The sequence below is a fragment of the Aspergillus caelatus genome, assembly GCF_009193585.1.
Source record: "Aspergillus caelatus strain CBS 763.97 unplaced genomic scaffold BDV27scaffold_1, whole genome shotgun sequence".
In the NCBI taxonomy this organism is placed as follows: Eukaryota; Fungi; Ascomycota; class Eurotiomycetes; order Eurotiales; family Aspergillaceae; genus Aspergillus; species Aspergillus caelatus.
In genome coordinates this window covers 95,208-118,209 of record NW_022475264.1, presented here as the reverse complement: position 1 = coordinate 118,209, position 23,002 = coordinate 95,208, and the positions used below count along the sequence as shown (strand labels likewise).

The window sequence follows — 23,002 nt, the reverse complement described above, 5'->3', positions numbered from 1 at the left end:
ACCAGAAACGTAATTTGCCGATATTACTAAATATAATCGATTGACCTTGAAACTTTTATATATCTAAATATAGAGCGTATTACATTCGAGAATTATCATGTCATACATCCACTTCGACTTACAATTATTCTCCTCCAATAAAGGTTGGGGGTGAATGTAAAAATTTTGGTTCTGAATCCTCAGCTGTTGGTAGCAACCTATATGGTACTATCCTTATTCGGGGCCCAAGACGCGATCTAAAGGTCCCCACCAAATTCCCAGCCACGTACAACATCAAAGAGGGGGCTTTAAGCATTCCAATATGAATATGACAACCTTTTTGTCTATTGCCTGAGCATAATCCTTACTAATTACAACACAAAGATATGCAGGATCTGTTGAACCTCCTCGATGTACAATTGCTGAGATTCCCCTTATCGAATCCACCTCCCCATCCATTCCTTATTAACCCTCTTCGCCTCCTCAACAAGCCCTAACTCCAACAGTAACTGCACAACACCCCTAACAGATGAGTGTAAAGAGCTACTCACCCACGCATGCGTCGGAGCCGTATGCTCCCCGATAAAGATCGTATTATGCTCGGTCTGATGATAAGCCGGGATATAAAGCCGATGTTGCTCAACATCGGGCCGACACCACGATGTAGCGGTATGTTCATCCTGTAACCAGCAAAGCCTTTCATAATCACCGGTATACAAATCACGGGCCTGTTCTCCATGTAGTGAAACCACAGCATCTAGCACAGTCTGTACATGCTCTTCATCTGAAAAACTGACGAATCGATCACTCCAGTCGCCACCACGGTAATGCATGATAAGGCCTGGGCGGGACTCATTCAGTCCATAGACAGGATAGTACAACGCTCCAACAGAATTGCTCGGCGGAGTAGAATACCCACCGAAAATAGGCTTATCACCTTTTTCCCAGAAGCGCTCCGAGAAGAGCAGAGCCACCTTACAGGCAGACTTGAACCGCAACCCAGCTTCACTGGTCGCGCGGTCTAGAACTGAGGAAAACTTAGGCAAGTCCATGAACCGAGTCATGGTAAAAGGTACCGCCATAATGGTATAATCATACGTCTTGCTCTCGTAGGTCCGATTTCCAACAGATGGATACCACGATAACCGCGTCTGCATGCGCCCATCAGGGCCATCCACAGCCTCCAGCTTCCGAATCTTTCTGTTGAGCATTAGTCGGTCACTCACATGGGGCAAAAACGCATCCGATAAGCGGTTGAACCCCCGATCAATGCAAACCCATTCTGTCTCTCCCAAGGAACCAGGTCTCCCATCCAACCCAAGGTTCGAATTATGATGCATCTCATCCCAGAACACATCATAATCACTATCCGTCCAAATGGCATCGGTCACATTCACACTCGCATTAAACACATGTTTCATCATAGCCTGTTCGCTCCACTCGTCCAATCCACGATTTATAACAGTCCGATGCGCTCGCCACACATCCCTCTGAATGAACTTCAGCATCTCCTTCGCACTCAGTATCCCCTCCATCTTGCTCTTAGTTTTCTCGTACTCGGCAGTAGTCATGGGGTCCTTGGTCCCCAACCCAGTTTCATTCCCATATACTTCCCTCCTCGTCGGAATAGACCCATCGGTCAACCGACCCGTACCCCGTGCCAGCAGCTCATTCTCGTGATGCTGTATCCACGGAATAAAATCAATCTTCCATTGACTCTCATTGCCATTCATATTGTTCAACAGCTCCGCCAGCTGAAACACCATCGCATGGTCCGAGTACTCCACCGTCTCGCCATCGTTATATCGGACCCTGACAGGCAGCCTCATGGGCCCCATTTCAGCCCATTCATCTGTGTTCCCTACGAGTTTCGTCCGAAAACGTCCTCCCACCCTATCACTCGCTTCGAGTATTTCCCAATTATGGATTCCGACGCTGTCAAGTAGGAGGGCGGTTGTGAGGCCTGAGATGCCGGCGCCGATGATGGCGATTGTGGTGTTTTTGTTTGTGGGGTTGTGTGTTCCATTGGTAGCGGCGGCGGCGGCGGTGATGGTGTTTATAGCGTTGATGCCGTCGAACCAAGCGCCGAGGGCGTCGAAGTCTTGGAGTTTAGGCGTTGCGGTTGTTAGAGGGAGGAGGAAGGGAAGGAGGTTATGAGGTCGCATTTTGAGGGAGTTGGGAAGGAGGGTTTTAGGGAGGTTGGCTTCGGAGGGAGGATGGATCTGTTCTAATTCATTGTGAAGTTATATTCGGCTCGGTAGGGACCTTGTAGATGTTTACCTTGGTGGATAGTTTTTTGATCTGCTTGTTCCTGGTGTCGATCGTTATTTAGGTGCGTCCGCAAGGTACTAGTTGACCGCACCATGAATTTTGGGGATGCTAGAGGAAATATTATGCGGTGTAGCGAGGGAGGAAATATTATATGGTAATAACTTTTCAGCATTCAACTCTATCTGATTAAAAAAAGGGGGGGGGTATATAAAAGTAGTGAAAGCAATCCAGAACAACAAACCCGGAAATCTCTATACAACAACGCCATCAACGTGCCATTTGAATCACGCCAAAAATTCACTAAAAGTGAGGGGCATTCAAAGCCATCAAACACATCAGTCCTGCAACCAATCCAGCAGCAGGCAAGGTCAAAACCCAGCCCATAAAAATGAATCCAAGCTGGCGCCAGTTCATGGCTCCCATATCAAAGTTCATGAGAGCCACACCAGTAGCGGCTCCAGTAAGGCACTGTGTGGTCGAAACGGGGAGACCCAGTCGAGACGCCAGGAGGACAGTGATCGCGGCTCCAAGCTCAGTGGCAAACCCACGGGTGGGTGACATCTGGGTGATCTTGTTACCCATCGCGCGCATCACGTGGTACCCATAGAACCAGAATCCGGCACCCAGGAGCAAACCGGCAATGACGAGGAACCAGACAGGAGTTTCCGCCTTGGTGTTCACCTCGCCAGAGAGGTAGGTGGCGTACGAGCCAGCCCAGGGGCCAACAGCGTTAGCGACATCGTTAGAGCCGTGAGCGATGGACATCATCATGGCGGAGACAACTTGGCAGTAGGTCCAGAGATGCTCGACGCGGTCGTCGTAGCGGCGGGCACGGGCGTGGACGGCACGGAGGTGCTCCGAGTCGTGGGTGACGACGTCGCGAGTGACGCCCTGGAGGAGGATAAATTTGGTCCAGCCCCAGTATTTGGCCGGACTGAGCCAGGAGAGGTGTTCGACGGGCTGGAGGAAGCGCTCGTGGGGGCCGATGATGGGCTTTTTTGGTTGGATTTGGGGCGTGGCCATGGCTGATTCAGCGGTGCGCTCGAGGTCGGAAATGTTCGTGTCCTTCTTATCGGTTGCTTTCTCGTTATCCTTCTGGCCGGCGCGGACTTCACCATGGGCGTCTTCGTAGTAGTTGATGACAAAATTTTCACCCTTGCCAGGCCAGTAGAGGGGGCAGTCATCCTTAAGCAGCCAGGGGCCGAGGGGAAGGTGCCAGACTTGAATACGGGGATCCTCTTTCACGAGGCGACGGTGGAAATAAGGGACGAAGAAGACGTAGGAAATGAGGAGACAGCCGAAGAGGACACCGAGGACGATACCGACAGCCTTGCCGGCACCGAACTCCTCGAGCGAAGGAGCAGTAGGGGCCTCAACCACGATGAAAAGGGCGAGGATAGCTCCGGTCATGGAGAGGTAGACGGGAATGAGACGCATACCCCATTTGAAAGGGTCCTTACGCTCCAGCACGCTATACTTGAGGATACCGAAGATAAGAGCCGAGAAACCGCAAGCCACAGCCGGGGCAATACCCCAGGATGCTGCGACTTGGGACACACTGCCACTCTTCCATCCCCAGGAAATCTCTGCTTGTGCAGCGAATCCAACACCGACCAAAGCACCGACGACGGTTTGCGTGGTTGATACCGGCCACCCGAGGTTAGTCGCCACCATCAGCCAGGCGGCACTTCCAATCTCTGCACAGCCCATGGCCAGCATGAAAGTGCCGGGCTTGCCCACGAAGCGGTCGGGACTGATAATGCCAGATTTAATAGTTGAAGTCACACGACTACCCAAAGCCACGGCACCGACGAATTCGGTGATAGTAGCCAGGATACCAGCCTGCCACATCTCCAGGGTCCGAGCAGCCACGGACGTTGCGTATGAGTTGGCCACATCGTTGGCACCATTTCCGAAGGCGCTGAAGACGAAGGCAATAGAGGTCAATGCCAGAATCCAGTCATACTTTGCAGTGATGGCGGGAATCATGTTGGGCGGCGTGCTGAACCGCACCGAAAAGGGATGCGGAGGGCGAGGGGAAGGATTGGTATAAGGTTGAGGTTGTCTTGAAGGACTGAATATCTTTGCACCTCAAAACTTGTTGTTCTACGGGCAGAAGAGTATTAAGTAGTAACCCTTCTCTCCTATAGTCGGGAAGACTGCTACATTCGGTGAAAACGTGCCTACAGACTTCACGCCAAGGCATCGAGCGCTGCATCCTCATCTCGGTCCCTCAGCTAGTGGTGATTGGTACTCAGGAGAACGTGAGCTCTGGCATCGCACACATTGGTCGAGGGCTCATCTTCCGCTCGCAGCATGCCGAGAGGAGCGGACTTGGCGCCAAGTGCCGCCGAGACGCCATCCGAGGGTACTGGACCCTGATAGCACCCAATCAGAAGGCCCTTTCGAGCACGTTCCTGATCTTCTGGTTGAGGATGGGGTTCGAGATAGTCGTTTAGGGTTGCTGCACTGGTGAAAAGATATCCTAAGCCCGTCTTGGTATCTCGGTGCGTGACTTGGCAGAAACCTTGAACCTGCGGACGCTCGCATGATTTAGAACTCACGAGGGGATTTGCCACTCTTGGGAAAATGCTCGGGCAAAATCGAAGTTTCGAAACACCATGCGAGGCATTGCTGACCCACGTGGGAGCGTCTCGTCGTTCGTTACAGTGGAGGCGTCATAGACTGGGCGCGGACATTGTGTGGGTCGTGAAAGGGCAGTACACACGCGACCACTTGCCACTGAGCATCAATTAGAACTCAGCACACATTAATTCAGGTAGAATGCCGCCGTAGAGCATGTTTATGGAATATACCATGTGCAATTCTGTAGAATATGCCGACCTATAGCGATGTGTGCACAGTATGTGGCATACTTTTGGCTTATAAATTATCCTTTAACAAGGATAACTCAACTAAGGCGAGATGGCCGAGCGGTCCAAGGCGGTTAGTACCACTATATCTTTAGTATCTTATCGAACGTTCACTAATAATCTCTCAGCTGGAGTAAGGTTCCAGTCTCGAAAGGGGCGTGGGTTCAAATCCCACTCTCGTCAACATCTTTTTTTGCGACTTGCTTCCCATTTTTGCCTGTCTAGCTCTATTTCAATCTGTCTATCCCTTTTTGTTTGCTGTCTGCAATCATCCCTAGTCATAGGTGCCCATCGATAGGTAGAGACAAGAACGTAAAGCACTGTAGTAGGGACATCTATGCGATTTGAGATCTCGTTATTGGCAACCCTCGTACACAAGTGGGATAGCTGAACACCACTTCTTAAGCCTACCATTTCGCTCAGTAAAACTAACAAAGCCTTCATCTACCCTAAGATCAATCCTTATTGTTCGTGTTATCCTTTTAGCAAAGTAGACTACAGTGTCAGCTATAAAGGGACAACAAGGCCAATATATATAGTTCGGTTTTGGTTGCTGTCTTTGGCCGTATCATAGGAAATATAAATATTAACGACACCATCGTGGAAGGCTCAATATGGTATTCGATGAAAAACCGTGGAAAGTTTTATTCAATAATGTATTCAATAGCTATTCACGACTAATCCAAGGCTTTCTTAATTAAACTAGCGTAGCCATTACTCTTGACTAGTGTGTCAGTCAATATACTTCTCGATTTAGAGCTAGGACGAAAAATCTTCTCTGTTTTGTCTTTTCTGGTTCTGTATAAACATAGTGAAATTCAAGGTACAGTATTATCCCAAAATTCGGCTAAGAGTATAAAACAGAATATATATTCAAAATTAATATAATCGCTAATATATCGAGATTATTGCTATAAGCGTCATCACTTCAGTAGAAAAATCCTGCTCATGTCCATTAATAGCACACTAGTCGTCAAAGTCGTCGTAAAGCTCATCTTCCCGGTCATATATTGTGCCGTGCGCTGCCTTCATATGAGTGTAGATAGCATCCTGATCGAACTTGCCCCCACAGAAGTAACACCAATGCGTGTGGCAATCTTCCACTTCACACTCAATGTGGCCGCATCCACTGATCTTTTCTGTCATGACTCCACACCCCGGACATGGTCTGACTCGAGTATTTTGCGGCGCAGAGCAGTCTTCACAGCGCCAGTTAGTGACCTCTGTTGGCGTTCCCTGGGCACAAACCCGTTCCAGGTACGGCTTCGCCGTAGCACAAGCCCGGCACCAGGAGTAAATCCATGTTCCACGTTCTTGGATTGCAGCTTGAAGATTTCCGACGGCATGAATACCCATTCCATGCTTAGCTAATGTTTTGGCTGAGGGGAACCGTCGACAGAAGGGACATGCGAGGGCTGCCGTGTTAATCATTCTACCGGCTGTATTAAGGCCATACCAGTGCGACAGACAGTCCTTGCAGATCCGCTCCTGACAGCCTCGACGTCCACAGGCGGAGCTGAGCGCCGTGGGATGGAAATTGCTGAAGCAGAGGGAGCACGCGATCCTCGCAGAGCGATATCGGGATACGCAACCCTGTAGTTTGGAAACTATTGCTTCACTATTCTGAATCAGCTTGCCTCGCACTGTGAGGCGCGGGTTTAACACCGGGAAAAGCGTGATACGAGAGACAAAGTTATCCGGCCCGATTGTTGACACGGTGTGGTAAAGCGAGCGGTCGCTGAAAATATGACCATCTGGCTGCAGGGAGTCTTTAATGAGCCAGGACAGCGTGTTTTCTCCAGTCAGCTGCTCCGCACTAGTCTCCTCGCTCACTATTGTCTGCCGGCCTGCCATACACGCTGGGCAAACAAAATCAGCCTCGGAGAAGTTAGCGGGGCGATATGGCTCCGGCCAGATAATCCGACTCAGACACCGGTGACATTCCACATAGGGCGCATTCTGGAGCGAGTGCTGTGCGTCCCCTGTAGACTTTGAAGCATTCTGTGCTCTGCAGTAGTAGCATTTCGGTCGGACCCGTAGCTTGTGGACTCCATATACTACATATTGTACCCTACAGGCTGGATAGTAGCATTCCACCCATGTTATCGGCGTCTGTTCGGTATCTTCCTTTGTAGCGCCGTACGCCTCGGGAAACCCCGCGTTTATACACATGCCACATTGTCCATCCCGGCCCATGACGGTGACTGATCGTGGATACTGACAGGTCCGACAGGTGACGAGAGGGCCGATGGGTAATGCCGTCTTTTCGGGCGTCCATCCAATCTGAGCGGTAACCGTTGTGTGGAGATTCAGCTCCAAGAACCGGTAAGCGATCAACTTCTCAAAAAGCTCTCGATCACTCGGCTTCAAAAGCGTCGGTGGCTTGATCACTGCAGCGGTGACTTCACCAGCATGGTCCGTTGCCTGATCCAATGCCCGCCGCTGTTGGTACTTGCGATCAGCATCAACGAGTAGGGAGAGACATGAAACCGTCCATGTTTCTGGTGCCTCGATGTTGTTCCATTTTTCCCTCATAGCCAGTACTTCCGTCTCAGCTACAGTTACTAAAGGTGTGATACCTAGTCTTAAAGCAAAGGCAGCCAGAATGGAGGCTGGCCGAGAAGACAGCATTGTACCCGGGACAACAACATGCAGTAGGATTCGCCAGAAACGGCGTTCATACTCGTCTTTCGCGAGAGCCATAGGAATCCGTGGGACATCTCTATTCGTCATTGACGCAATATGCTCAGGCATGTCAGCTGGACTCTCAATGTAAGTTAGCTGAGTTAGAACCCCGCCGAGACGGCGAAGGATGTCTGGGTGGCATGACCGGCCTATCTCCAGAAGCTCTGCCCTCGTGAACTTGGTAATATCCGCCGCTTCCTGCTGGGCCCTCTCTTTATTAATGGGATTGGAGTGCTTGAAAGAGAGGGTAGGATCGAAGCAAACACAGGGAAATCGGTCGGCCTCTGGGACACTGCTGATAAGTTCTGCAACTTCTCCAGAGTAGTCGTATGACGCCTCTAACCATTCCGTCATCCGGGACCGATCTTCATCGTTATTTATTCGGCTTACATGTAAGCTGAATGCGTCGAGTAACTCGGATCGGGCGGGGTGGGTTCGGTCATCGCAGATGTTGCGCCAGAGCGTGGCGAAGACTGCATTGAGAGCGATGACACTCACATCCTCCGTAATAATATGCTTCAGGTGCTTAACCGCTAGCTCTTGGTACGATAGATCGGTAGCCCATGATTTGGCGAAATCGGCGACAGGGCTACCTTTCTTGTGGATGTATTTCTCCATAATGTAGGGTGACAGGTGATGTATCTTGAGGCTACCAGCAGGACCGTAAGATGCTGGGGTCGGGAAGAACAAGCTAGCTTCTTCATCGCGTTCACTGCGGATGGTATCTATCCCCGTCATGTCAGGGTAGCTGACAAGCTGCGAGTACCTTTCTTCACCAGTATCCTCAACAGCCTGCTTGCTTATCCCCATCCATGTCAACAAGACCTCAACGGTCACCTTGGTGATAACCGAAGGGAGGTCACCATGCAATATGATACATGAGCCTTGTGTCATGGTACAAAGATAGTTATAGTAGCTAACGAAAGAATGGGACATGCGTGGCTGGAGAAGACAAAAGACCTGGGCCTTCTTCTCGCCTTCACGGAGCAGGTTACATGCTGAAACCCAGTCCTTGAACACCGGGCCAAAGCCACCATAGCTCGTAGGAACTGATAGGGCTTCGTGTTCGCGTACACCATTATCCTCTGTTCGCCACAGGTCTGGCAGTTGAGCGTTGCCGGCCATATGAGGAGGGGCGTCCGTATAGAAGAGAATCACTGTTCTGGCATCCGGACGCATGACTTCGTAGGCTTTGGCCAGTCCTGTCTTTGCCGCTTCGGGGGTGTCCCAGTTTCCTTCTGTTCGAAGAGACGCAGCAATCTTGAGTAGGTCGGGCTGTATACCCGTCGCATTCGGTGAAGTATCGTACCATCCGGACCATTCTAACAGGGTCGGGGCGCTGTAGTCACGATAGGCTATTAATCCAATCCGCGAGAAACAGCGGGTGAGCACCGACATGGATACTATCTGACGAAGGGATGATCTGAGCGACGCCAAGAAGGAACTCATGGAATATGTTGCATCGAGCACGAGCAGCAGATCATGCTGCTCTGCCTTCGCGGGGTGTGAAACCTCCATCCTGATGGCTGATTGTTGACAAGGTGAGTTGGAAGTAAAGTGATGCTCCCATCGAAGCAGGTATTTATGTTTCCTGCTAGTGAGTCATTGTAAAGAGCTCGATGTCATTCATTCCTAGTCCCTGAGCAGAATGGCGCTTTCCTTCCAATTGAGCTTATGTGAGTCATTGGTAGGAAGCCACAGTAACGTCCGGCTAAATTGTATACGCCATCCTATTATAGACCCCGCCTTAGCTCCCCACATTTACGTTACATGCCTGGAGATATTAGCCCAGTGCGGGCTCTGACTTCATTGGTGGCCATTGGAAACTAAAGATTTGCATGACTCATGAGATAGAGCCGCATCATGCCACAGTCTGTTATACGTAACCAGCGAACTAATCATACGAAGGGGAATCGGCTACTATCCCGGTATCTAGCGTCGGTACATAATATGGCTGTGGCAGGGTGGAAAAAGATCGAGCTGATCTCGGTGGGGCTGCTTGTATATCATTTACTCATACGAACTTTTGCCAGCTGTATACTAAATAGAATAGGCTCTGATAATTCCACTCACAATCTGTAAGCGAACCACCCCACAGGGATCGACATGATCTTTGCGCGCCCTACCTCAGTACCAGTAGTTGATCAGATGGACTTTTGTATTTGTAGTGACCAACAATGGCGCAGCTGAGCGAAGCGAAACTAGCATTATATGGGACTGCGAGAAGGATCTGGGCTCTGATCGGTCAATGTACTTGGCCTTTGATCGGTTGAGAATTTATCAATGACATCATTCCAGCTCTCTAGAGCTTTTGAACGTGTTGCACTGCCTGCACTACTATTTAAGTAGGATAGGCGATTTAGATAGGCAATCTATGTAGGTAAAGGGTTTAGGAAATCTAGGTAATCTAGATACTTAATATAGAATAATCGATTTAGATAATCCCTAGTAAGTTAGGGAGTGTGATCAAAGGCCATATGAATCTTTCGTTGTGCATGCCTTTGCTAGACTCTTGAGCAGCGAGCTGGCAGCCCCTAGTAGAACATGGATAATTGTAGGGGCATCACAAATTAGATTAAGAAATGGATTGCGAGTCGGACTGTGAGCTTCACGATTTCGGCAAGTCTGTTCAATGACATATTTTGTTACGACCCGAGGAGCCGACCTGTTATTCGAATCAACCTCCCCTTTCGCCGGTAGCATTTCTCTCCAGCTTCTCTAGGGAATACCTTGAGGCTATCACGTTTCGTAACGGCGTATCTCAGACGGGGCCAACTGACATATGGCAGTTTGGGCGTATTCATCCTTTGCCTAACCAGTCTATTCCAAAACGAGGAACTAATCTGCCTAACTGATACTCGTCGCGCAATCAGAGCCATTGCTCACCCGCACGGCACCCAAGCCAACTACTAAGAGGAGAAACGGAGCAGTTTATTCTGCTTCATGGAGTACCTGATAGATGATTAACAGCAGCCTAAGTATAGTTGTGACTACGGAAATCGCTTGCATGCTTCCTTGTAACTGCCTTTTTTACTACTATTCATGGCTTGGCTTTTCTGGCCTTTTCTTGTCTGTTCCACCATAACTGCACGATCTTATCCGGAAGATCATCCTGCACAATTGGAAACGTTCGGAACGTACAACTGAGATCCTGTAGATTCGGGAAGTGTTTCACGATTTGTCGGACGTGGTCATAAGGTCGACTGGGATCTAAAGTCAGTGAATTTGTAGATGCAGTGTAAATTAGAATGTCTGTCACCTGTACGAGAACAGTCGTTCACAGTTGGTAAATGCTCCGATAGAAAGAAGCTCCAGCGCTGGAAACAACGGTTGTTTTTCATATCTGAAAGCCGCCATGTCATAGATACCCATGATCTCGCAGCGTTGAAGTAATGGGCAGCATTTCCCTAGGTTCACAAGGGAGTCGGTCGTAATATCAGAGCGAAAAATATCAAAATTGAGGGCTTCCAGTTGGCTGAGGTTTTTAAATAGCTCTTCAAAGTCAGAGTCTTGGAGTCTCGGCGCTATCAGAGAAATTGCAGAGAGTCCGCTGATGCTAAGGCGTCTCAAATGCGTCAAGCTTTTGAGAGACACAATGTCCTCGGTCGCGATCCTCATATTACCCCAGATGAACAGAGTCAGGATCTGTAGTTCAGTCAACTGGGAGATATGTTTAAGGGCCGCACTGTCATAATCCTCAGAACAGTCAGGGCCGCCTAGGGTTAGGTTGAAGCTCCGGATTGATTTGATCATGCCCACCAGCGATGGAAGTGCGGCTTCCGTGACTGTTATCGTTAGGTGTTGCAGGGCCTTAAAAGGAGATGATACATTGAAACCTCCAATGGCGTCTATATCGATGAGACCCTCAAGAGAAAGCCTTTCCAGTTTCTTGCTACCTGCCAGATGATTGAGTATTTTACCGGTGGCTAAGTCTTCGGAGTGGATAGATATGTCCGATAATGCAGGGCAATTTTGAAGAAACTCAAGGAGGATCTCTGGCGTCAGACGGGGATCTTGTCTGCTAATTGAGAAGTTATATAACCTAGGACAGGAAACCTGAATAAGGCTAAGCAATTCAGGGTCAAATGTTCCACTGAGTTCGATCTGTGTAAGCCCTTGGTGCATGTAGCATTTCAGTAACGAAAGGTCTAGGGCGTCATGGTCGTCATGTTGTTCTAAGTCGATACGTAGCATTGCCAACTTCGGAAAGGAAAGATGACTGAATTCTCTCAGATCTTTGTTGGTCCCTCGATAGACAATAAATTCTCGGATCACCGACGCATAAATCTGTCTTCGGTGCTTTGGGACTCGGCCAAGGAGCCAACACCGTGCACGTCGCCATACAAGGGAAATTCCACAGTTAAACCACTGGGAATTGATCCGTAGACAAGGAATTATATCGGGCCCTGCATACCGCAGGATCTCTAACACAACCTCGGAGGAGAGATGCACCATGTTGGGGAGAGGGAGGGCTGGGATGTTGGTTAAGGTCAGTGGGATGGTGGACGTGTTGTTGACGCTCGCGTCCCCTCAAAAATACGCGTTTTCTCGGGAATTTTTTTTACTTCATCTGTGGAACACGCTGATCTATTATTATAGGGTTGGGACATCTATTCTAAGAAATTTTAAGCCTTCCAATAGATCTACTGATTAAGAGACTATAATCTTTCTAAGATTAGCACATGATTAGATGCTTGTTTTTCCTCTGGTGTTCGGTTATTATAGACCATATTTACCGCGACTGGGCGGCACCTTATGGTAGCTTTATTAACTACGGGACGAGCGATCTAAGGTCGCTGCCTCAGGCTACCAACCTGATTTTTGAATCCACAACTAATGATCCTCTTGGGGATACAGTTCCAACTATCTGATAAATACGAGATTCACCAAGTAGAAGGCTGGCTCTTCACTTTATAAGCGTAAATTAAGTTGCATTCGAAATGTCAGGTATAATATTCTCTATCTAAACTGTTGCCATTGCCTCCTTATCGGTGTGTAACATCTATTAGCGTTGCTGTAAACTGCGTTGCCAGTGGTGTGTGCTGGGAGAAGAGACTACCACACAGGCTACTTGTCTTCAAGCCATTCACCTGCCTCCAGGGAAGGAAGAGGGAAAGAGGAAACCCTGCAAAGAAAAAACAAAAAGATTGAGAAGACACAACTAGCGCAGCTCGACTACCGCAACCCACTGACATCCACAGACATATTCATGGCAAAAGTATAAGGCTGATCGAAGCATGCATCCCAATGCGTCTCGCCCGACGCCCAGAATCTCTCCAGAAGAGTCCGCGCCATGAGGGGTGCATATGTCCCGGTAGAGTGACTTAGCTGTGGTAGTTGCTGCCGTAAAAACTTCCGGATTCCTGCGTCATTTACTGCCGCCACGCCTAGCACTACTAGGTCCCAGACGATGAATCTTTCAATCCGGTGGAAAGTCAACGCGTCACTCAGGAGCCTATGTAAGAGCTGAGTGTGATAGATGCAATGCTGTTGTAGGAAAGAGCTTTGAGGCAGGATGGCTAAGCTTTGTAGAGAAAGGATACAGTACAGAGCCACGGCTGCCTGGTGGATGTTTCCTAGAAGTACCCATTCTGCATGGGCTCTCGACTTGGGCTCAGCCCACTGTTCTGCAGAGAAGCTATGGATCCGGTTAAGAATTTCATATGCATTGTTGGTATATACGCAGGTTGGTGTGGGGTCGCTCTTCGAGGCCCGGACGCGGAGGTAGTTGATTTTGATGATCTCAGCAAATAAGGCGGTAGGGTATGCCGCGAAGGCGAATGGTCGACTACTATATTGGTTTATCATGAAATCAAGCTCTTCGAGATGCGAGGTCGCCATGGTCAAATCGGGTACAGGCGAGGAAGTATCGCCCATGACGGCGGTGCTGTATGATAGTCAAACCAGGGAGGTCACTGAAAGGAACAGTACTATTTACAACCACATACAACACGACGAATAGAAGCAATGGCACCATCCTGGTCGATTGGGCCAGGGAACGCATGCCGCCACGTAACATGAAGATTCTTCGGACTCCATCGAGATGGCACCGATAATGCGGCGAGGCACCTTGTTGGGCCTTGTGTGCCCAGACATGGTCAGTACTATCTATCCTTGCGTCCACTAGGGTGTACCGACGTACATCGACAAGAAGAAGTGTCAGGATGCCAGCAATGACGAGATCGCTCGTGCATTTATGTTCCACTCTAATATCATCACTTAGAGATCGAATGAGCTGGCCACGGTAGTGAAAGAAATTCCGCGCCAGCGCATGGCACTCGGGTCCATGTCTGGCGCGATTCATTCGATGACTCAGGGTCATGCAGACGATCACGAGTCGGATATGATCAGGATGGGTCGCAATGGCCATCTGGAAGATCGGTGGTGTGATTGGATATATGGCAGTGTTTGGGCCAAGTCTGGAGATATGGAGTAAATCGGGGTAGATGCAGGCATTATCTGTCGAACAAGTCAGTCTGATTAACGAGACGCCTGCCCCAGCTCTCTCACTGACAATATTCTGTCGCCTGGACAAACACATGTAGATCAGTTTTTAACTCTGTTGGAGGGCTAACTATATCATTTGGGCTAGCCGACTGCTTCCTCGTTATTTCTTTGGTGTCTTTGTTCATGGGCTTCCGTTTACGAGATTTGACTCTCCCGGGCGCGAGCCACCTTAGCCTGATAGGCTGCGTATCATTGTATCCCGGGCAGATAACCCCGGTCGTTGAACATCGCTTACACTGCGGTCGCGTGAAGTCACATACTAAGGACCGTCGAAGGCATTCCCAGCAGTGACGCTTTCGATCCTCTGCCATGCCTTCCGCGGATCATACAATCGAGGAGGGGCTCAGATTGACATAAATCTAAGTAGCTAACCTGGCTATTCGCGGTAGTTCTGGAGAGATAATGTCGATCATTTAAACACGCAGTTAAAGGGATTTGGTGGCAGTGTCAACTTTGTTACGTGATCATTCTGGTGGGGGCGGAACAGACACCCATGCTTATCTTCATAGAATTCAATGCAGATTTCAGATAAAAACATACATAGCGCGCGACATGAGTCCGGTATAATACTACCCATTCAGACATAAACGGGATAACACGATTTCGGCCAGGGGGTTGGTTGTGAATGAGTTTCCCGTGGACGGTGGAGTTAAGAGCATTCCATGGAGAGATGGAGGGCCAGCATTTGCCAATTGGTGTCTGTCTATTTGCATCCACACATTATATAACTATCTAACTATCATAAATATATCACAACATGACAAAACCAAATTAAGAATCTTTTCGCGCATCATAAATATTACCGATCCAGAACGTCACATACCCTCAATCTCATTAAAGGAAATATCCGTTTGAGACCCGAGCAAACCGCATCTCATCTTCTCCAAAATCGAACACGGCAACAACATTCTTGAAGAAGGGCACTCCCAGAATATTGATCACAAGGCCGGGGATTCCATTCTTCTCCGAGGGGACCAAGGTAGAGACGCAATATCCATTCCCAGTATTGTAGATAAGATCTTCTGGAGCATGGTAGAAGGTCTGGTCTCCAACAACCACGCCGAACACAGGTGACTTGGCGCCACAGTCAACAATGTAAGCCTTCAGCTCCTCGTTGTAAACCGCAGGAGGGTCGAATCGTGTATTAACCGGGTCTACAACCGCAGTAGGGAGAATAGAAAACTCGTTTCCTGTGTCGATAAAGAGCTGGAAGGGGGTGTTGTCCACCACGAGGGCATCCTCTTCTTCTTCCGCCGGTCCGTATTTTACGGCTGGAGTAGTGAAAGCCCAGTAGGAGATCTGTCGCTTATTGGAGGTAAAGTTTATTGGGATATTGTCCATAATTTCCACAGGAACGGTGCTGAATTCACTCGTCAGCTCCACTGGAGGGAGCTCGCCAAGACTGAGGTAGCCGCCAAACGCTTCAGTACTGTCGCGTGAGGTGTGAGCCAGTGCGATACTGAAGTACGGCTCTTCTATCAAGCCCTGCTCGTACATGGAATTGACGACGGGGCTGTACACGGTCCGGTTATAGAAGTAGGTGTCATTGGGGGTGAAAGTGCCCGGATGAGCCGAGGTCAAGCTGGGGTAGCCCAGGCCGAGGAGCCCGTTGTTCACTCCGTCGCCCATTGGGTTTGAGCGGTCGGCGAATGCAAGCTTTGTACGCACAGTAATATCCGCTATAGTAATCGTCTCGTAGGCCATGACACCGCTGGCTAAACCGGCACCGTACTCGATTCCAAAATTTTGGTCAGGGACTTGCTCATAGCTCGACGAGATATGGTATGTTTCTGGGCCATACATGCAGTCTTCTGGGGCGATGATCTGATTGTCTGTTGCGTTGATACAAGTAAAGCCGTCCCGCATAATATATGTGTCGCTGCTTCCTGTGTCGACGAGCAGCTTAAAGGCCTGGTTGTCAGCGCCAACGGTTACGTCAACATCGAAGACACTTCCGCCTAGAGTTGCAAGGAGGGGAACATTGTGGGACTTTTCCTCTTCGCAGGGGAAGCGACGGTTTAACGGAAGAGTCAATGCCGAGCTGAGGGCAGTGAAATGAAGAATTGGTGATAGTTGGAGGAGCTTCATCTTGGCTGTAGTAAGTCCTGGAGATTGAAACTATGAATGTTTGTTGTGTTGTGTTGTGCTGTGGGTAGAACGAGTCGATTGAGCTTGAATTTATATAGTTGAGTGGAGGTATAGGATAGGCACCCGTTTTCTCCCGTTTTCTCTAGTGTTGGGACAGGATTTGGATCCTTAAGCCAAGCTTCTTTGTGGTATCAATCCAATTTAGGTCGATCACCGAATAGGGCTGCGCTGCCGCGGGGTTTGCCAAGCCCCGGCGATATTTTTTCTTTATTAATTTTCGGTTGCCTATTGTTAAACAAAGAGATCCCAGTGAAAAGTTTGCCATACGAAGTGTTATAATGCGAAACAAAAAGGACGGTCCAGGTGTCTCCAACAGACGGGAAGTCCACACGTCTCCTCGGAGGCTGGGCCAATCGTGCCCTTGCATCGCATGCAGGAAGCCACCGCAACCACTTCGGCCCAAGATCTTGTTTAAGGCTCCGATAAAAGACAATCTATTTCTCCGTATACAGAATAGTACTCTGTACGATGATAATGTGAGGCTCAAAGGTATCGTCTCTCTCCAGTGCTTTTCCCTTCATGTCCTATGGCAGTAATCTCCAATTTGAATGATACCAAGGACGAATGATCTTTCTGATTCTGCCAGCAGGCCTGTGCGAATGGAGCTCGATTCTATTGTCCCTAAGTAATTTCCGGATCGAACGTTCTCGGCCAATATTCCGAGTGCGTTGTGAACGAGGCTCAGAGATACTACCTACTAGTAGTTGGGCCCTAAGACCCCTGCTCGTTGAGCGTTTGACGTCAAAGATGCATCGAACACCGCCGATCCTTCCTGTTATATGCTTATTACCGCAAGGAATATAGTCTGATCAGTCTAGTTCAGCTCAGTTCATCGTCGTAGGGTTTTTTATCCATTGGGAACTTTAGAGATTAATCCCCAACAGAACTTGCCTGCAGCAGCCAATAGGAATGAAATCCGAGTGTTGGTTGGCCCGGCTGTGGCCTTAGGCTACCACAATCAATTTTTATACAAGGATCTACTGACAGGGATATAAACGACCAGAGCACATTCGCGACTGAGTCTCGCCCAAAAAGATCAGTCCTTCATTTCTACAGAATTTGCGGTAATTATGGTCCATAGGTCATGCCATGGCCCATCCCAGCTGAAACGTCCGTACTGTCGCGTCCGATATTGCCTTCCATTTTTTGCTCAGAGAGACTGGTTTTTAAACCCTAGTTCTAACAAATAAATAGTATTATTAATTACATGGCAAGGTTCACGTGGGTTATCATGCAGATGAAACCCCAACTAATGATTGGGAACTATGTACTTTTTAGAATATAATCTCTAGGAACAACATGTGGAAGGCAATACTGTAATCGTCAACCTCCATTCACCATTCGTCTTAGATTTGGTTTAGGAGACTGCTGGTACAGACTGTCCTGATACGGTGTCACCACTTTATACTCTTATTGGCCAGAAGAAACCAAGCTAAATTTAAACTGGAATGGCAAGGGACAAGAACTCACATTGGAGTACTGATTGCCTTAATCGGGCTTAGCGTATGGCCTCGATCTGCATATCGTTGGTTTTAATGTAAAGTAGACAGGCGGACGTATAATAAGTATGCCAATGGTAGCCAGATTAAATACCAAGCTACTAACCACCAAGACCCATCATTTCTTACCAATACATTGACAGGTTAGTAAAGTCTAAGATTTGTAGCTCGACTGTTGAAGTAAGCAGAGCGAACGCACCCTCGCAGTCATAATCCTGAATCATATGTACACCCTGTATTGAAATATTATGTACATTAGTTCCGTAGTAGTTTGAATGGCTTTCGATATTGGTGGGTTTTTTTCCGATCGCAGTGTGACGAGTGACAACCAATCCGGATCCAAAGCCAATCTATGGCAACGGGCAGTGCCACCTGCTTTGACTTTCATTCAATTGATCCCTTAGGAAATACCACCTCATGACCAGGCCTTCACTTTGGACCATTCGCTCACCTCCTGAGACCCCCATTCCCTGAGGTCAATGGAGGGACAGATTGGCCAACACAGCCTCAACCCAAAAGCGTGACCCAAGAGGAAGAAAAGAAACGGCGAAAGAAGGTACGAAACCTCCTAGCAAGCCTTGATAGCAATACAAGCCTGAGATGGGACTTCAATATCGAACATGAACCTATCCGGGTTGTCGAGGAATGCCCGGCGATACCGTAGACACCGCTTGCTAGTTAGCAGTTGGCCCCGACACGATACGTCCGAAGCGTATTTGAAGAACTGCTTATTTCCCCGAACGTTATTGCTACGACGGATCATGTCATCCACACGGCTTGCATAGTTAATGCAGTCAGCGCAGTAGGCATGTCGGTCCATAGCTTCCGGTGGGACCCGCGTGTTGTTGTAGAGTAAGATGCCTGTCGTTCATCAGTTATGGACGTTGGAGGCTTTCTATAGGAAGCACGGCAAAGGTCTCGTACCACATCCTACTAAAAACAGGCAACATGCGGTAATAGCCACCGAAATGATGGAAATTCTCATATTAGGGTTGGGCGCAGCGATCGATGCTTCAGAGTGGACTTTGTGGCATGAATGAATGTCGGATGGATTGCTATGTCACTAACCAAATTGGGGCGTGTTGAAGCCCCCTCTCCGATTACCCTTCCTGGCTTAGTGTGTGCCTATGGACATCTTAGCACGTGACCGTATGTTAGGCATCTATGTTTGTTCACTCATCTACGGAGTAGTGGTGACTAGAATACAGTGCATAGCAGTACATGAATAGGAAGAGCTTGCTGTTCATAAGATTCATTGCTAGAATGAACGCTAGCAAATGTAGACAGGAGGAATCATGGACATGGAAATTCTAAGACGTGCACTATATTCAAACATAAACATCAGAGACCTTCACTGAACTATTTCCTCCGTGTTTGGGTGAAAGACACGCCATTTCTCCATATCAGGACCATGCGAGCAAAAGTGCCGTGGCCAGTCCAAAAGATCTGCGTACCCAGGTGGTATAACTGCCAAGACCTCCGAGAGGAGTGATTCTGCACGTTTTTCCATAACCCAAAAACCCCGGAAAACATGTAGCTGTGTGCAGTAGCAAGCTAGCAACACAAGGGCAAAAGGGTTTCTCTGCTCAATCAAGCTAACAAACCCGGTGCGGACTACAATCGGCCAAATATAAGCCATACCGCTTGCAGAGAGGGTGCGGGCATGTTCAATGCGTTGGCAGGTTTTCTTCAGTTCACTGATGGCATGCTCCAAGACTGATTTTTCTTCTTCTGCAAGTTCCTCAACAGTGAGCCGATATCTGAGCTTATTGATCTGGTCATCAAGGCCACGGAATAGACGAAAAGGCGTATCCCTATGAATCAAATCAGTTGGAAAAGACAAAATCACGATGAGATCATAGGGGTCGCATACCCTTTCTCACTCCAGTCCCGAGCAATTATTGGCCCAATACTAGACTTACTAATCAATGGAAAGAACTCCAGGAGAGATGTTATACCACGGCAGAGATTAAACATCTCAATCACACTGCTCAGAGGCTGTGCATCCTTGGAGTCGGTGGGGACCGCGCATATCCAGACCATGATAACGCTCGAGAATGCGAAGAGTGCAACGCAATTCTCCGCTGTTGGTTTCCGGAGTATGGTTCGGAAAGTTTGAAGCCCTAGGGCCATATGGAAAGTGGAGCTGTTAAGGTAATGACTATGTTTTTCGGGCTTGACATATGACAAATGTAGTGCAGATAACGATAAGATCCCATGCATGAGAAACTCATAGGAATAAGCGATCTTCGGAATCTCAGTTCTCCACACGTGGAGAATATCTTCTTGATCTGATAAGGTAGCACATGTCGAGATGCAGTAATGGTGCATCAGTTCGGGGTCTTGACCGTTCCACTCTCGCACGAAGTATGCCGTATCTGTTAAATTGCGCTGGAAGACACTTAAGGCGGCATCTGTCCGTGCGGATATCTCGGCAAGAGAAGTACCGGGAGCTGGGGTACATGTAATTAGTTGTTCAGCATGTTTCTTCTTTGGTTCAGGTTGTGGTGTAACAACCCGAGGTTGATAGCTACACGAGAGGTTGCGACGAGTACAATTTAAACATGGATCGGCTTCATCGCACTGGAGACCATTAATAAGGAAGAGATAAAAGAGCCAGGTAATGGCGCTATGAGATCTTGATACTTGCCTTTACTCTCCTTTTTTTGCATTGGTCACAGCCGTTGCGAGACTTCTTGTGTGATCTCCGGGGCGGCATGTTCCGTCTGACGTAGTGGCAAGGCGACGAAATCTTCGTTATTCGTTAGACACGAGATAAGATGTGTGTAAGGCCCAAATATGGGGATCGCGAGCAGTAGCTGCTCGAAGTGCGGCGTATTTAAGTAATACGATAGCGAAAACGAACACTGATTCGAATACGGGGCTTTCCAGATATAATTGGCCGTTTGAACGAAGGGGTCCACATTACAATGAAAACTTATCTTCAGTGGCGGCAAGCGTGGGTCTCGAAACACAGAATGTGGAGCACCCCAAAGATCAAATAGATTGCATTTACAATCCGGAGTACTTGCTTTCAGACTCAGGAGAGGTCAGGAATGGCTATAAAACAATAGCCTGGTGTTGCCCATGTTAACCTAGATCGTCATGATGTTGCTTTTCGACGCCGTTAGGGCTTCTGATATCAAACCATCTGGCAAACGGCAATGGTTCAATATTTAATCATTCAAACTATAACCACTTAGCAACTATTGGTTTTCCTATGAGTGTAAGCATACGGATTATTTGCTTCATCTCGGTAGATGGCCGTTGTTGTGACCAGGCTTGGCTATTCTAGTCACTTTATAGCGGCAATGTTGTACCATTGATGATTGAACCCCTGGAGCAAGTGGAGACATCCGCAGACTATAATTATAGATCCGGAGGTGGAAACGATAACGAACTCGAATTCGAGGCCCCATTAAAAACATGAATATGGCCATGAAAAAGAAAGATGGAAGTCTTACCTTCGCAAAAAAATACTTGACCCTTCGCCTTGCAGTTCAGAATTAGTAGTATCTGCGATATCAGTCAATATGAGTGATCACGACGATGGCGGAATCGACTTTCAATTGTACCGCTATACGCCATCCCTTGTCGCAGCAATAATCTTCATTGTTCTATTCACTCTAACAACCGCGTATCATCTCTGGCAAACTGTTCGCGCGAGATGCTGGTACTTTCTGGTCTTTGTGACTGGTGGGATATGTACGTTCAACTCTCCCTGGAAATAACAAGTCAATAACGCGAACCTAACAAAGACCAGTCCAGATAATAGGATACATCTGTCGCGCGCTAGCGCATTCTAATAAAGAATCCGTGCCCATCTATTCCGTGGGAACTATTTTGATTCTTCTTGCGCCCCCTCTTTACGCCGCTTCGATATATATGACTCTAGGCCGCCTCATCGGATATCTTGATGCAGAGAAACTCAGTCCAGTATCCACCAAATGGCTGACCGCAATCTTCGTCACGGGCGATGTGATCGCATTCCTGGCACAAGGAGCAGGTAGAGAGCAGCCCAATATTTTCCACCGTGCTTATTTCAATGCTGACTATAGTTAAGGTGGTGGAATCATGGCAAGCGGCACCGTCAGCGCAATGAACACGGGTGAAAACGTCACAATCGCAGGTTTATGCGTGCAACTCGTATTCTTTAGCGTCTTCATCATTGTTGCGACCATCTTCCATTATCGCATTCGCAAAACTCCAACTTCCAGATCTACCGGAACTTCCATCTTTCCTCGCAGCTGGCGCGAAGCTACCTGGGAAACTGTGATGTTGGGTCTATACGGCGCCAGTGTTCTGATCCTCATTCGGTCGATCTTCCGTTTGATCGAGTATGCGCAAGGCAACGATGGGTACCTAATTAGCCATGAGGTATTCATGTACGTGTTCGACGCGACACTTATGTTCATTACAATGGTGGGAATGAGTTTGTTCCATCCTTCAAAGGTTTTGGGTCCGTTGGCGAAGGCGGAAGCGTCTTTAGACAGGTCCTACACGATGACCACCCAGCTACGCGATGAGTCTGTATGATGTGAATGCTTTGCATTGAATCTGGGACATTTTTTGCATTGTTTGTTGTACATACGCGGTAGATTAAATTTGATTTCTGAATAGCCCCTGCTTCAACATGAAGCTATCACCAACAGAGCTTCAATATTCCTACATTTTGGGCCATACTAACCACCACCACGGCATAATCTATACTTCAAGGTTCGGTGAGGCGCCGTCCAAATTGACTCTACCGAAAAGCGCTGCGTCGCACCAGCAAACAACTCGCCCACACCAAACTATACGGACCCCCGAACCGAACACGAGAGTCTAACAACAAACGGCGTCTTGGCAGTTGTGCATCGCCACGAAGGAACCAAATAGGTCTCTGATATCGATACCTCTCGTCCATACATGCTTTCCCCACGTTAGGGGCCTCGCAGATCACCTCACAGCCACACCATATGACTACGTCATGTCCCGACGTTGTAACATACCATGTGGGCTACATATTTCATGATTATGAGAATTCACTACAGCTTAAAT

General features: G+C 48.4%; 10 protein-coding genes and 1 non-coding gene across 11 annotated transcripts; 2 read left to right on the top strand and 9 right to left on the bottom strand.

The window, feature by feature from the left end:
- Positions 1 to 413: 413 nt before the first annotated feature.
- On the bottom strand, positions 414 to 2,144 carry BDV27DRAFT_164978 (flavin monoamine oxidase family protein; the record flags this gene model as incomplete). Its single annotated transcript, XM_032073797.1, has 1 exon — positions 414 to 2,144. The coding sequence occupies one exon, from the start codon at positions 2,142 to 2,144 to the stop codon at positions 414 to 416; it is 1,731 nt and encodes a 576-aa protein (XP_031933886.1).
- A 331-nt stretch (positions 2,145 to 2,475) lies between these two features.
- BDV27DRAFT_119073 (inorganic phosphate transporter) lies at positions 2,476 to 4,292 on the bottom strand. The gene has a single exon (XM_032064772.1). It carries the CDS (start codon positions 4,237 to 4,239, stop codon positions 2,551 to 2,553), a length of 1,689 nt encoding a protein of 562 aa, XP_031933885.1. The 5' UTR covers positions 4,240 to 4,292; the 3' UTR covers positions 2,476 to 2,550.
- A 195-nt stretch (positions 4,293 to 4,487) lies between these two features.
- BDV27DRAFT_151656 (uncharacterized protein) lies at positions 4,488 to 4,882 on the bottom strand (the record flags this gene model as incomplete). The annotated part of the gene is made up of 2 exons (XM_032071390.1): positions 4,488 to 4,719; positions 4,815 to 4,882. 2 exons carry the CDS (start codon positions 4,880 to 4,882, stop codon positions 4,488 to 4,490), a joined length of 300 nt encoding a protein of 99 aa, XP_031933884.1.
- Positions 4,883 to 5,169: 287 nt separating this feature from the next.
- On the top strand, positions 5,170 to 5,306 carry BDV27DRAFT_t4. The gene has a single exon. It is a non-coding gene; the product is annotated as a tRNA-OTHER (tRNA).
- A 575-nt stretch (positions 5,307 to 5,881) lies between these two features.
- On the bottom strand, positions 5,882 to 9,463 carry BDV27DRAFT_119072 (uncharacterized protein). Its single transcript, XM_032064771.1, has one exon. The coding sequence runs from the start codon at positions 9,324 to 9,326 to the stop codon at positions 6,090 to 6,092; it is 3,237 nt and encodes a 1,078-aa protein (XP_031933883.1). The 5' UTR covers positions 9,327 to 9,463; the 3' UTR covers positions 5,882 to 6,089.
- Positions 9,464 to 10,848: 1,385 nt separating this feature from the next.
- On the bottom strand, positions 10,849 to 12,263 carry BDV27DRAFT_151654 (uncharacterized protein; the record flags this gene model as incomplete). The annotated part of the gene is made up of 2 exons (XM_032071389.1): positions 10,849 to 11,011; positions 11,068 to 12,263. 2 exons carry the CDS (start codon positions 12,261 to 12,263, stop codon positions 10,849 to 10,851), a joined length of 1,359 nt encoding a protein of 452 aa, XP_031933882.1.
- Positions 12,264 to 12,745: 482 nt separating this feature from the next.
- On the bottom strand, positions 12,746 to 14,692 carry BDV27DRAFT_119069 (Zn(II)2Cys6 transcription factor). Its single transcript, XM_032064770.1, has 4 exons — positions 14,323 to 14,692; positions 13,951 to 14,267; positions 13,757 to 13,887; positions 12,746 to 13,695 (listed from the first exon to the last, which is right to left on the bottom strand). Exons 1-4 carry the CDS (start codon positions 14,624 to 14,626, stop codon positions 12,984 to 12,986), a joined length of 1,464 nt encoding a protein of 487 aa, XP_031933881.1. The 5' UTR covers positions 14,627 to 14,692; the 3' UTR covers positions 12,746 to 12,983.
- Positions 14,693 to 14,986: 294 nt separating this feature from the next.
- Positions 14,987 to 17,095, bottom strand: BDV27DRAFT_119068 (pepsin-like aspartic protease). The gene has a single exon (XM_032064769.1). It carries the CDS (start codon positions 16,401 to 16,403, stop codon positions 15,150 to 15,152), a length of 1,254 nt encoding a protein of 417 aa, XP_031933880.1. The 5' UTR covers positions 16,404 to 17,095; the 3' UTR covers positions 14,987 to 15,149.
- Positions 17,096 to 18,440: 1,345 nt separating this feature from the next.
- On the bottom strand, positions 18,441 to 19,004 carry BDV27DRAFT_401 (uncharacterized protein). Its single transcript, XM_032076545.1, has 2 exons — positions 18,887 to 19,004; positions 18,441 to 18,823 (listed from the first exon to the last, which is right to left on the bottom strand). The coding sequence occupies exons 1-2, from the start codon at positions 18,945 to 18,947 to the stop codon at positions 18,531 to 18,533; spliced, it is 354 nt and encodes a 117-aa protein (XP_031933879.1). The 5' UTR covers positions 18,948 to 19,004; the 3' UTR covers positions 18,441 to 18,530.
- A 309-nt stretch (positions 19,005 to 19,313) lies between these two features.
- On the bottom strand, positions 19,314 to 20,681 carry BDV27DRAFT_140047 (uncharacterized protein; the record flags this gene model as incomplete). The annotated part of the gene is made up of 3 exons (XM_032069576.1): positions 19,314 to 19,776; positions 19,836 to 20,415; positions 20,609 to 20,681. The coding sequence occupies 3 exons, from the start codon at positions 20,679 to 20,681 to the stop codon at positions 19,314 to 19,316; spliced, it is 1,116 nt and encodes a 371-aa protein (XP_031933878.1).
- Positions 20,682 to 21,495: 814 nt separating this feature from the next.
- On the top strand, positions 21,496 to 22,498 carry BDV27DRAFT_164977 (RTA1 domain-containing protein; the record flags this gene model as incomplete). The annotated part of the gene is made up of 3 exons (XM_032073796.1): positions 21,496 to 21,667; positions 21,726 to 21,968; positions 22,026 to 22,498. The coding sequence occupies 3 exons, from the start codon at positions 21,496 to 21,498 to the stop codon at positions 22,496 to 22,498; spliced, it is 888 nt and encodes a 295-aa protein (XP_031933877.1).
- Positions 22,499 to 23,002: the final 504 nt, after the last annotated feature.

What these genes read in the sequence shown, in the direction of transcription:
- BDV27DRAFT_119068 (XM_032064769.1), bottom strand. Translation starts at nt 16,403, where the DNA reads ATGAAGCTCCTCCAACTATCACCAATTCTTCATTTCACTGCCCTCAGC.
- BDV27DRAFT_119073 (XM_032064772.1), bottom strand. Translation starts at nt 4,239, where the DNA reads ATGATTCCCGCCATCACTGCAAAGTATGACTGGATTCTGGCATTGACC.
- BDV27DRAFT_119072 (XM_032064771.1), bottom strand. Translation starts at nt 9,326, where the DNA reads ATGGAGGTTTCACACCCCGCGAAGGCAGAGCAGCATGATCTGCTGCTC.
- BDV27DRAFT_119069 (XM_032064770.1), bottom strand. Translation starts at nt 14,626, where the DNA reads ATGGCAGAGGATCGAAAGCGTCACTGCTGGGAATGCCTTCGACGGTCC. An exon ending in TGTCCAGGCGACAGAATATT is followed by an intron (nt 14,268 to 14,322) that starts GTCAGTGAGAGA and finishes CTTGTTCGACAG; the next exon opens with ATAATGCCTGCATCTACCCC. An exon ending in TTGCTTCTATTCGTCGTGTT is followed by an intron (nt 13,696 to 13,756) that starts GTATGTGGTTGT and finishes ACTATCATACAG; the next exon opens with CACCGCCGTCATGGGCGATA.
- BDV27DRAFT_401 (XM_032076545.1), bottom strand. Translation starts at nt 18,947, where the DNA reads ATGAGAATTTCCATCATTTCGGTGGCTATTACCGCATGTTGCCTGTTT. An exon ending in CCTGTTTTTAGTAGGATGTG is followed by an intron (nt 18,824 to 18,886) that starts GTACGAGACCTT and finishes GATGAACGACAG; the next exon opens with GCATCTTACTCTACAACAAC.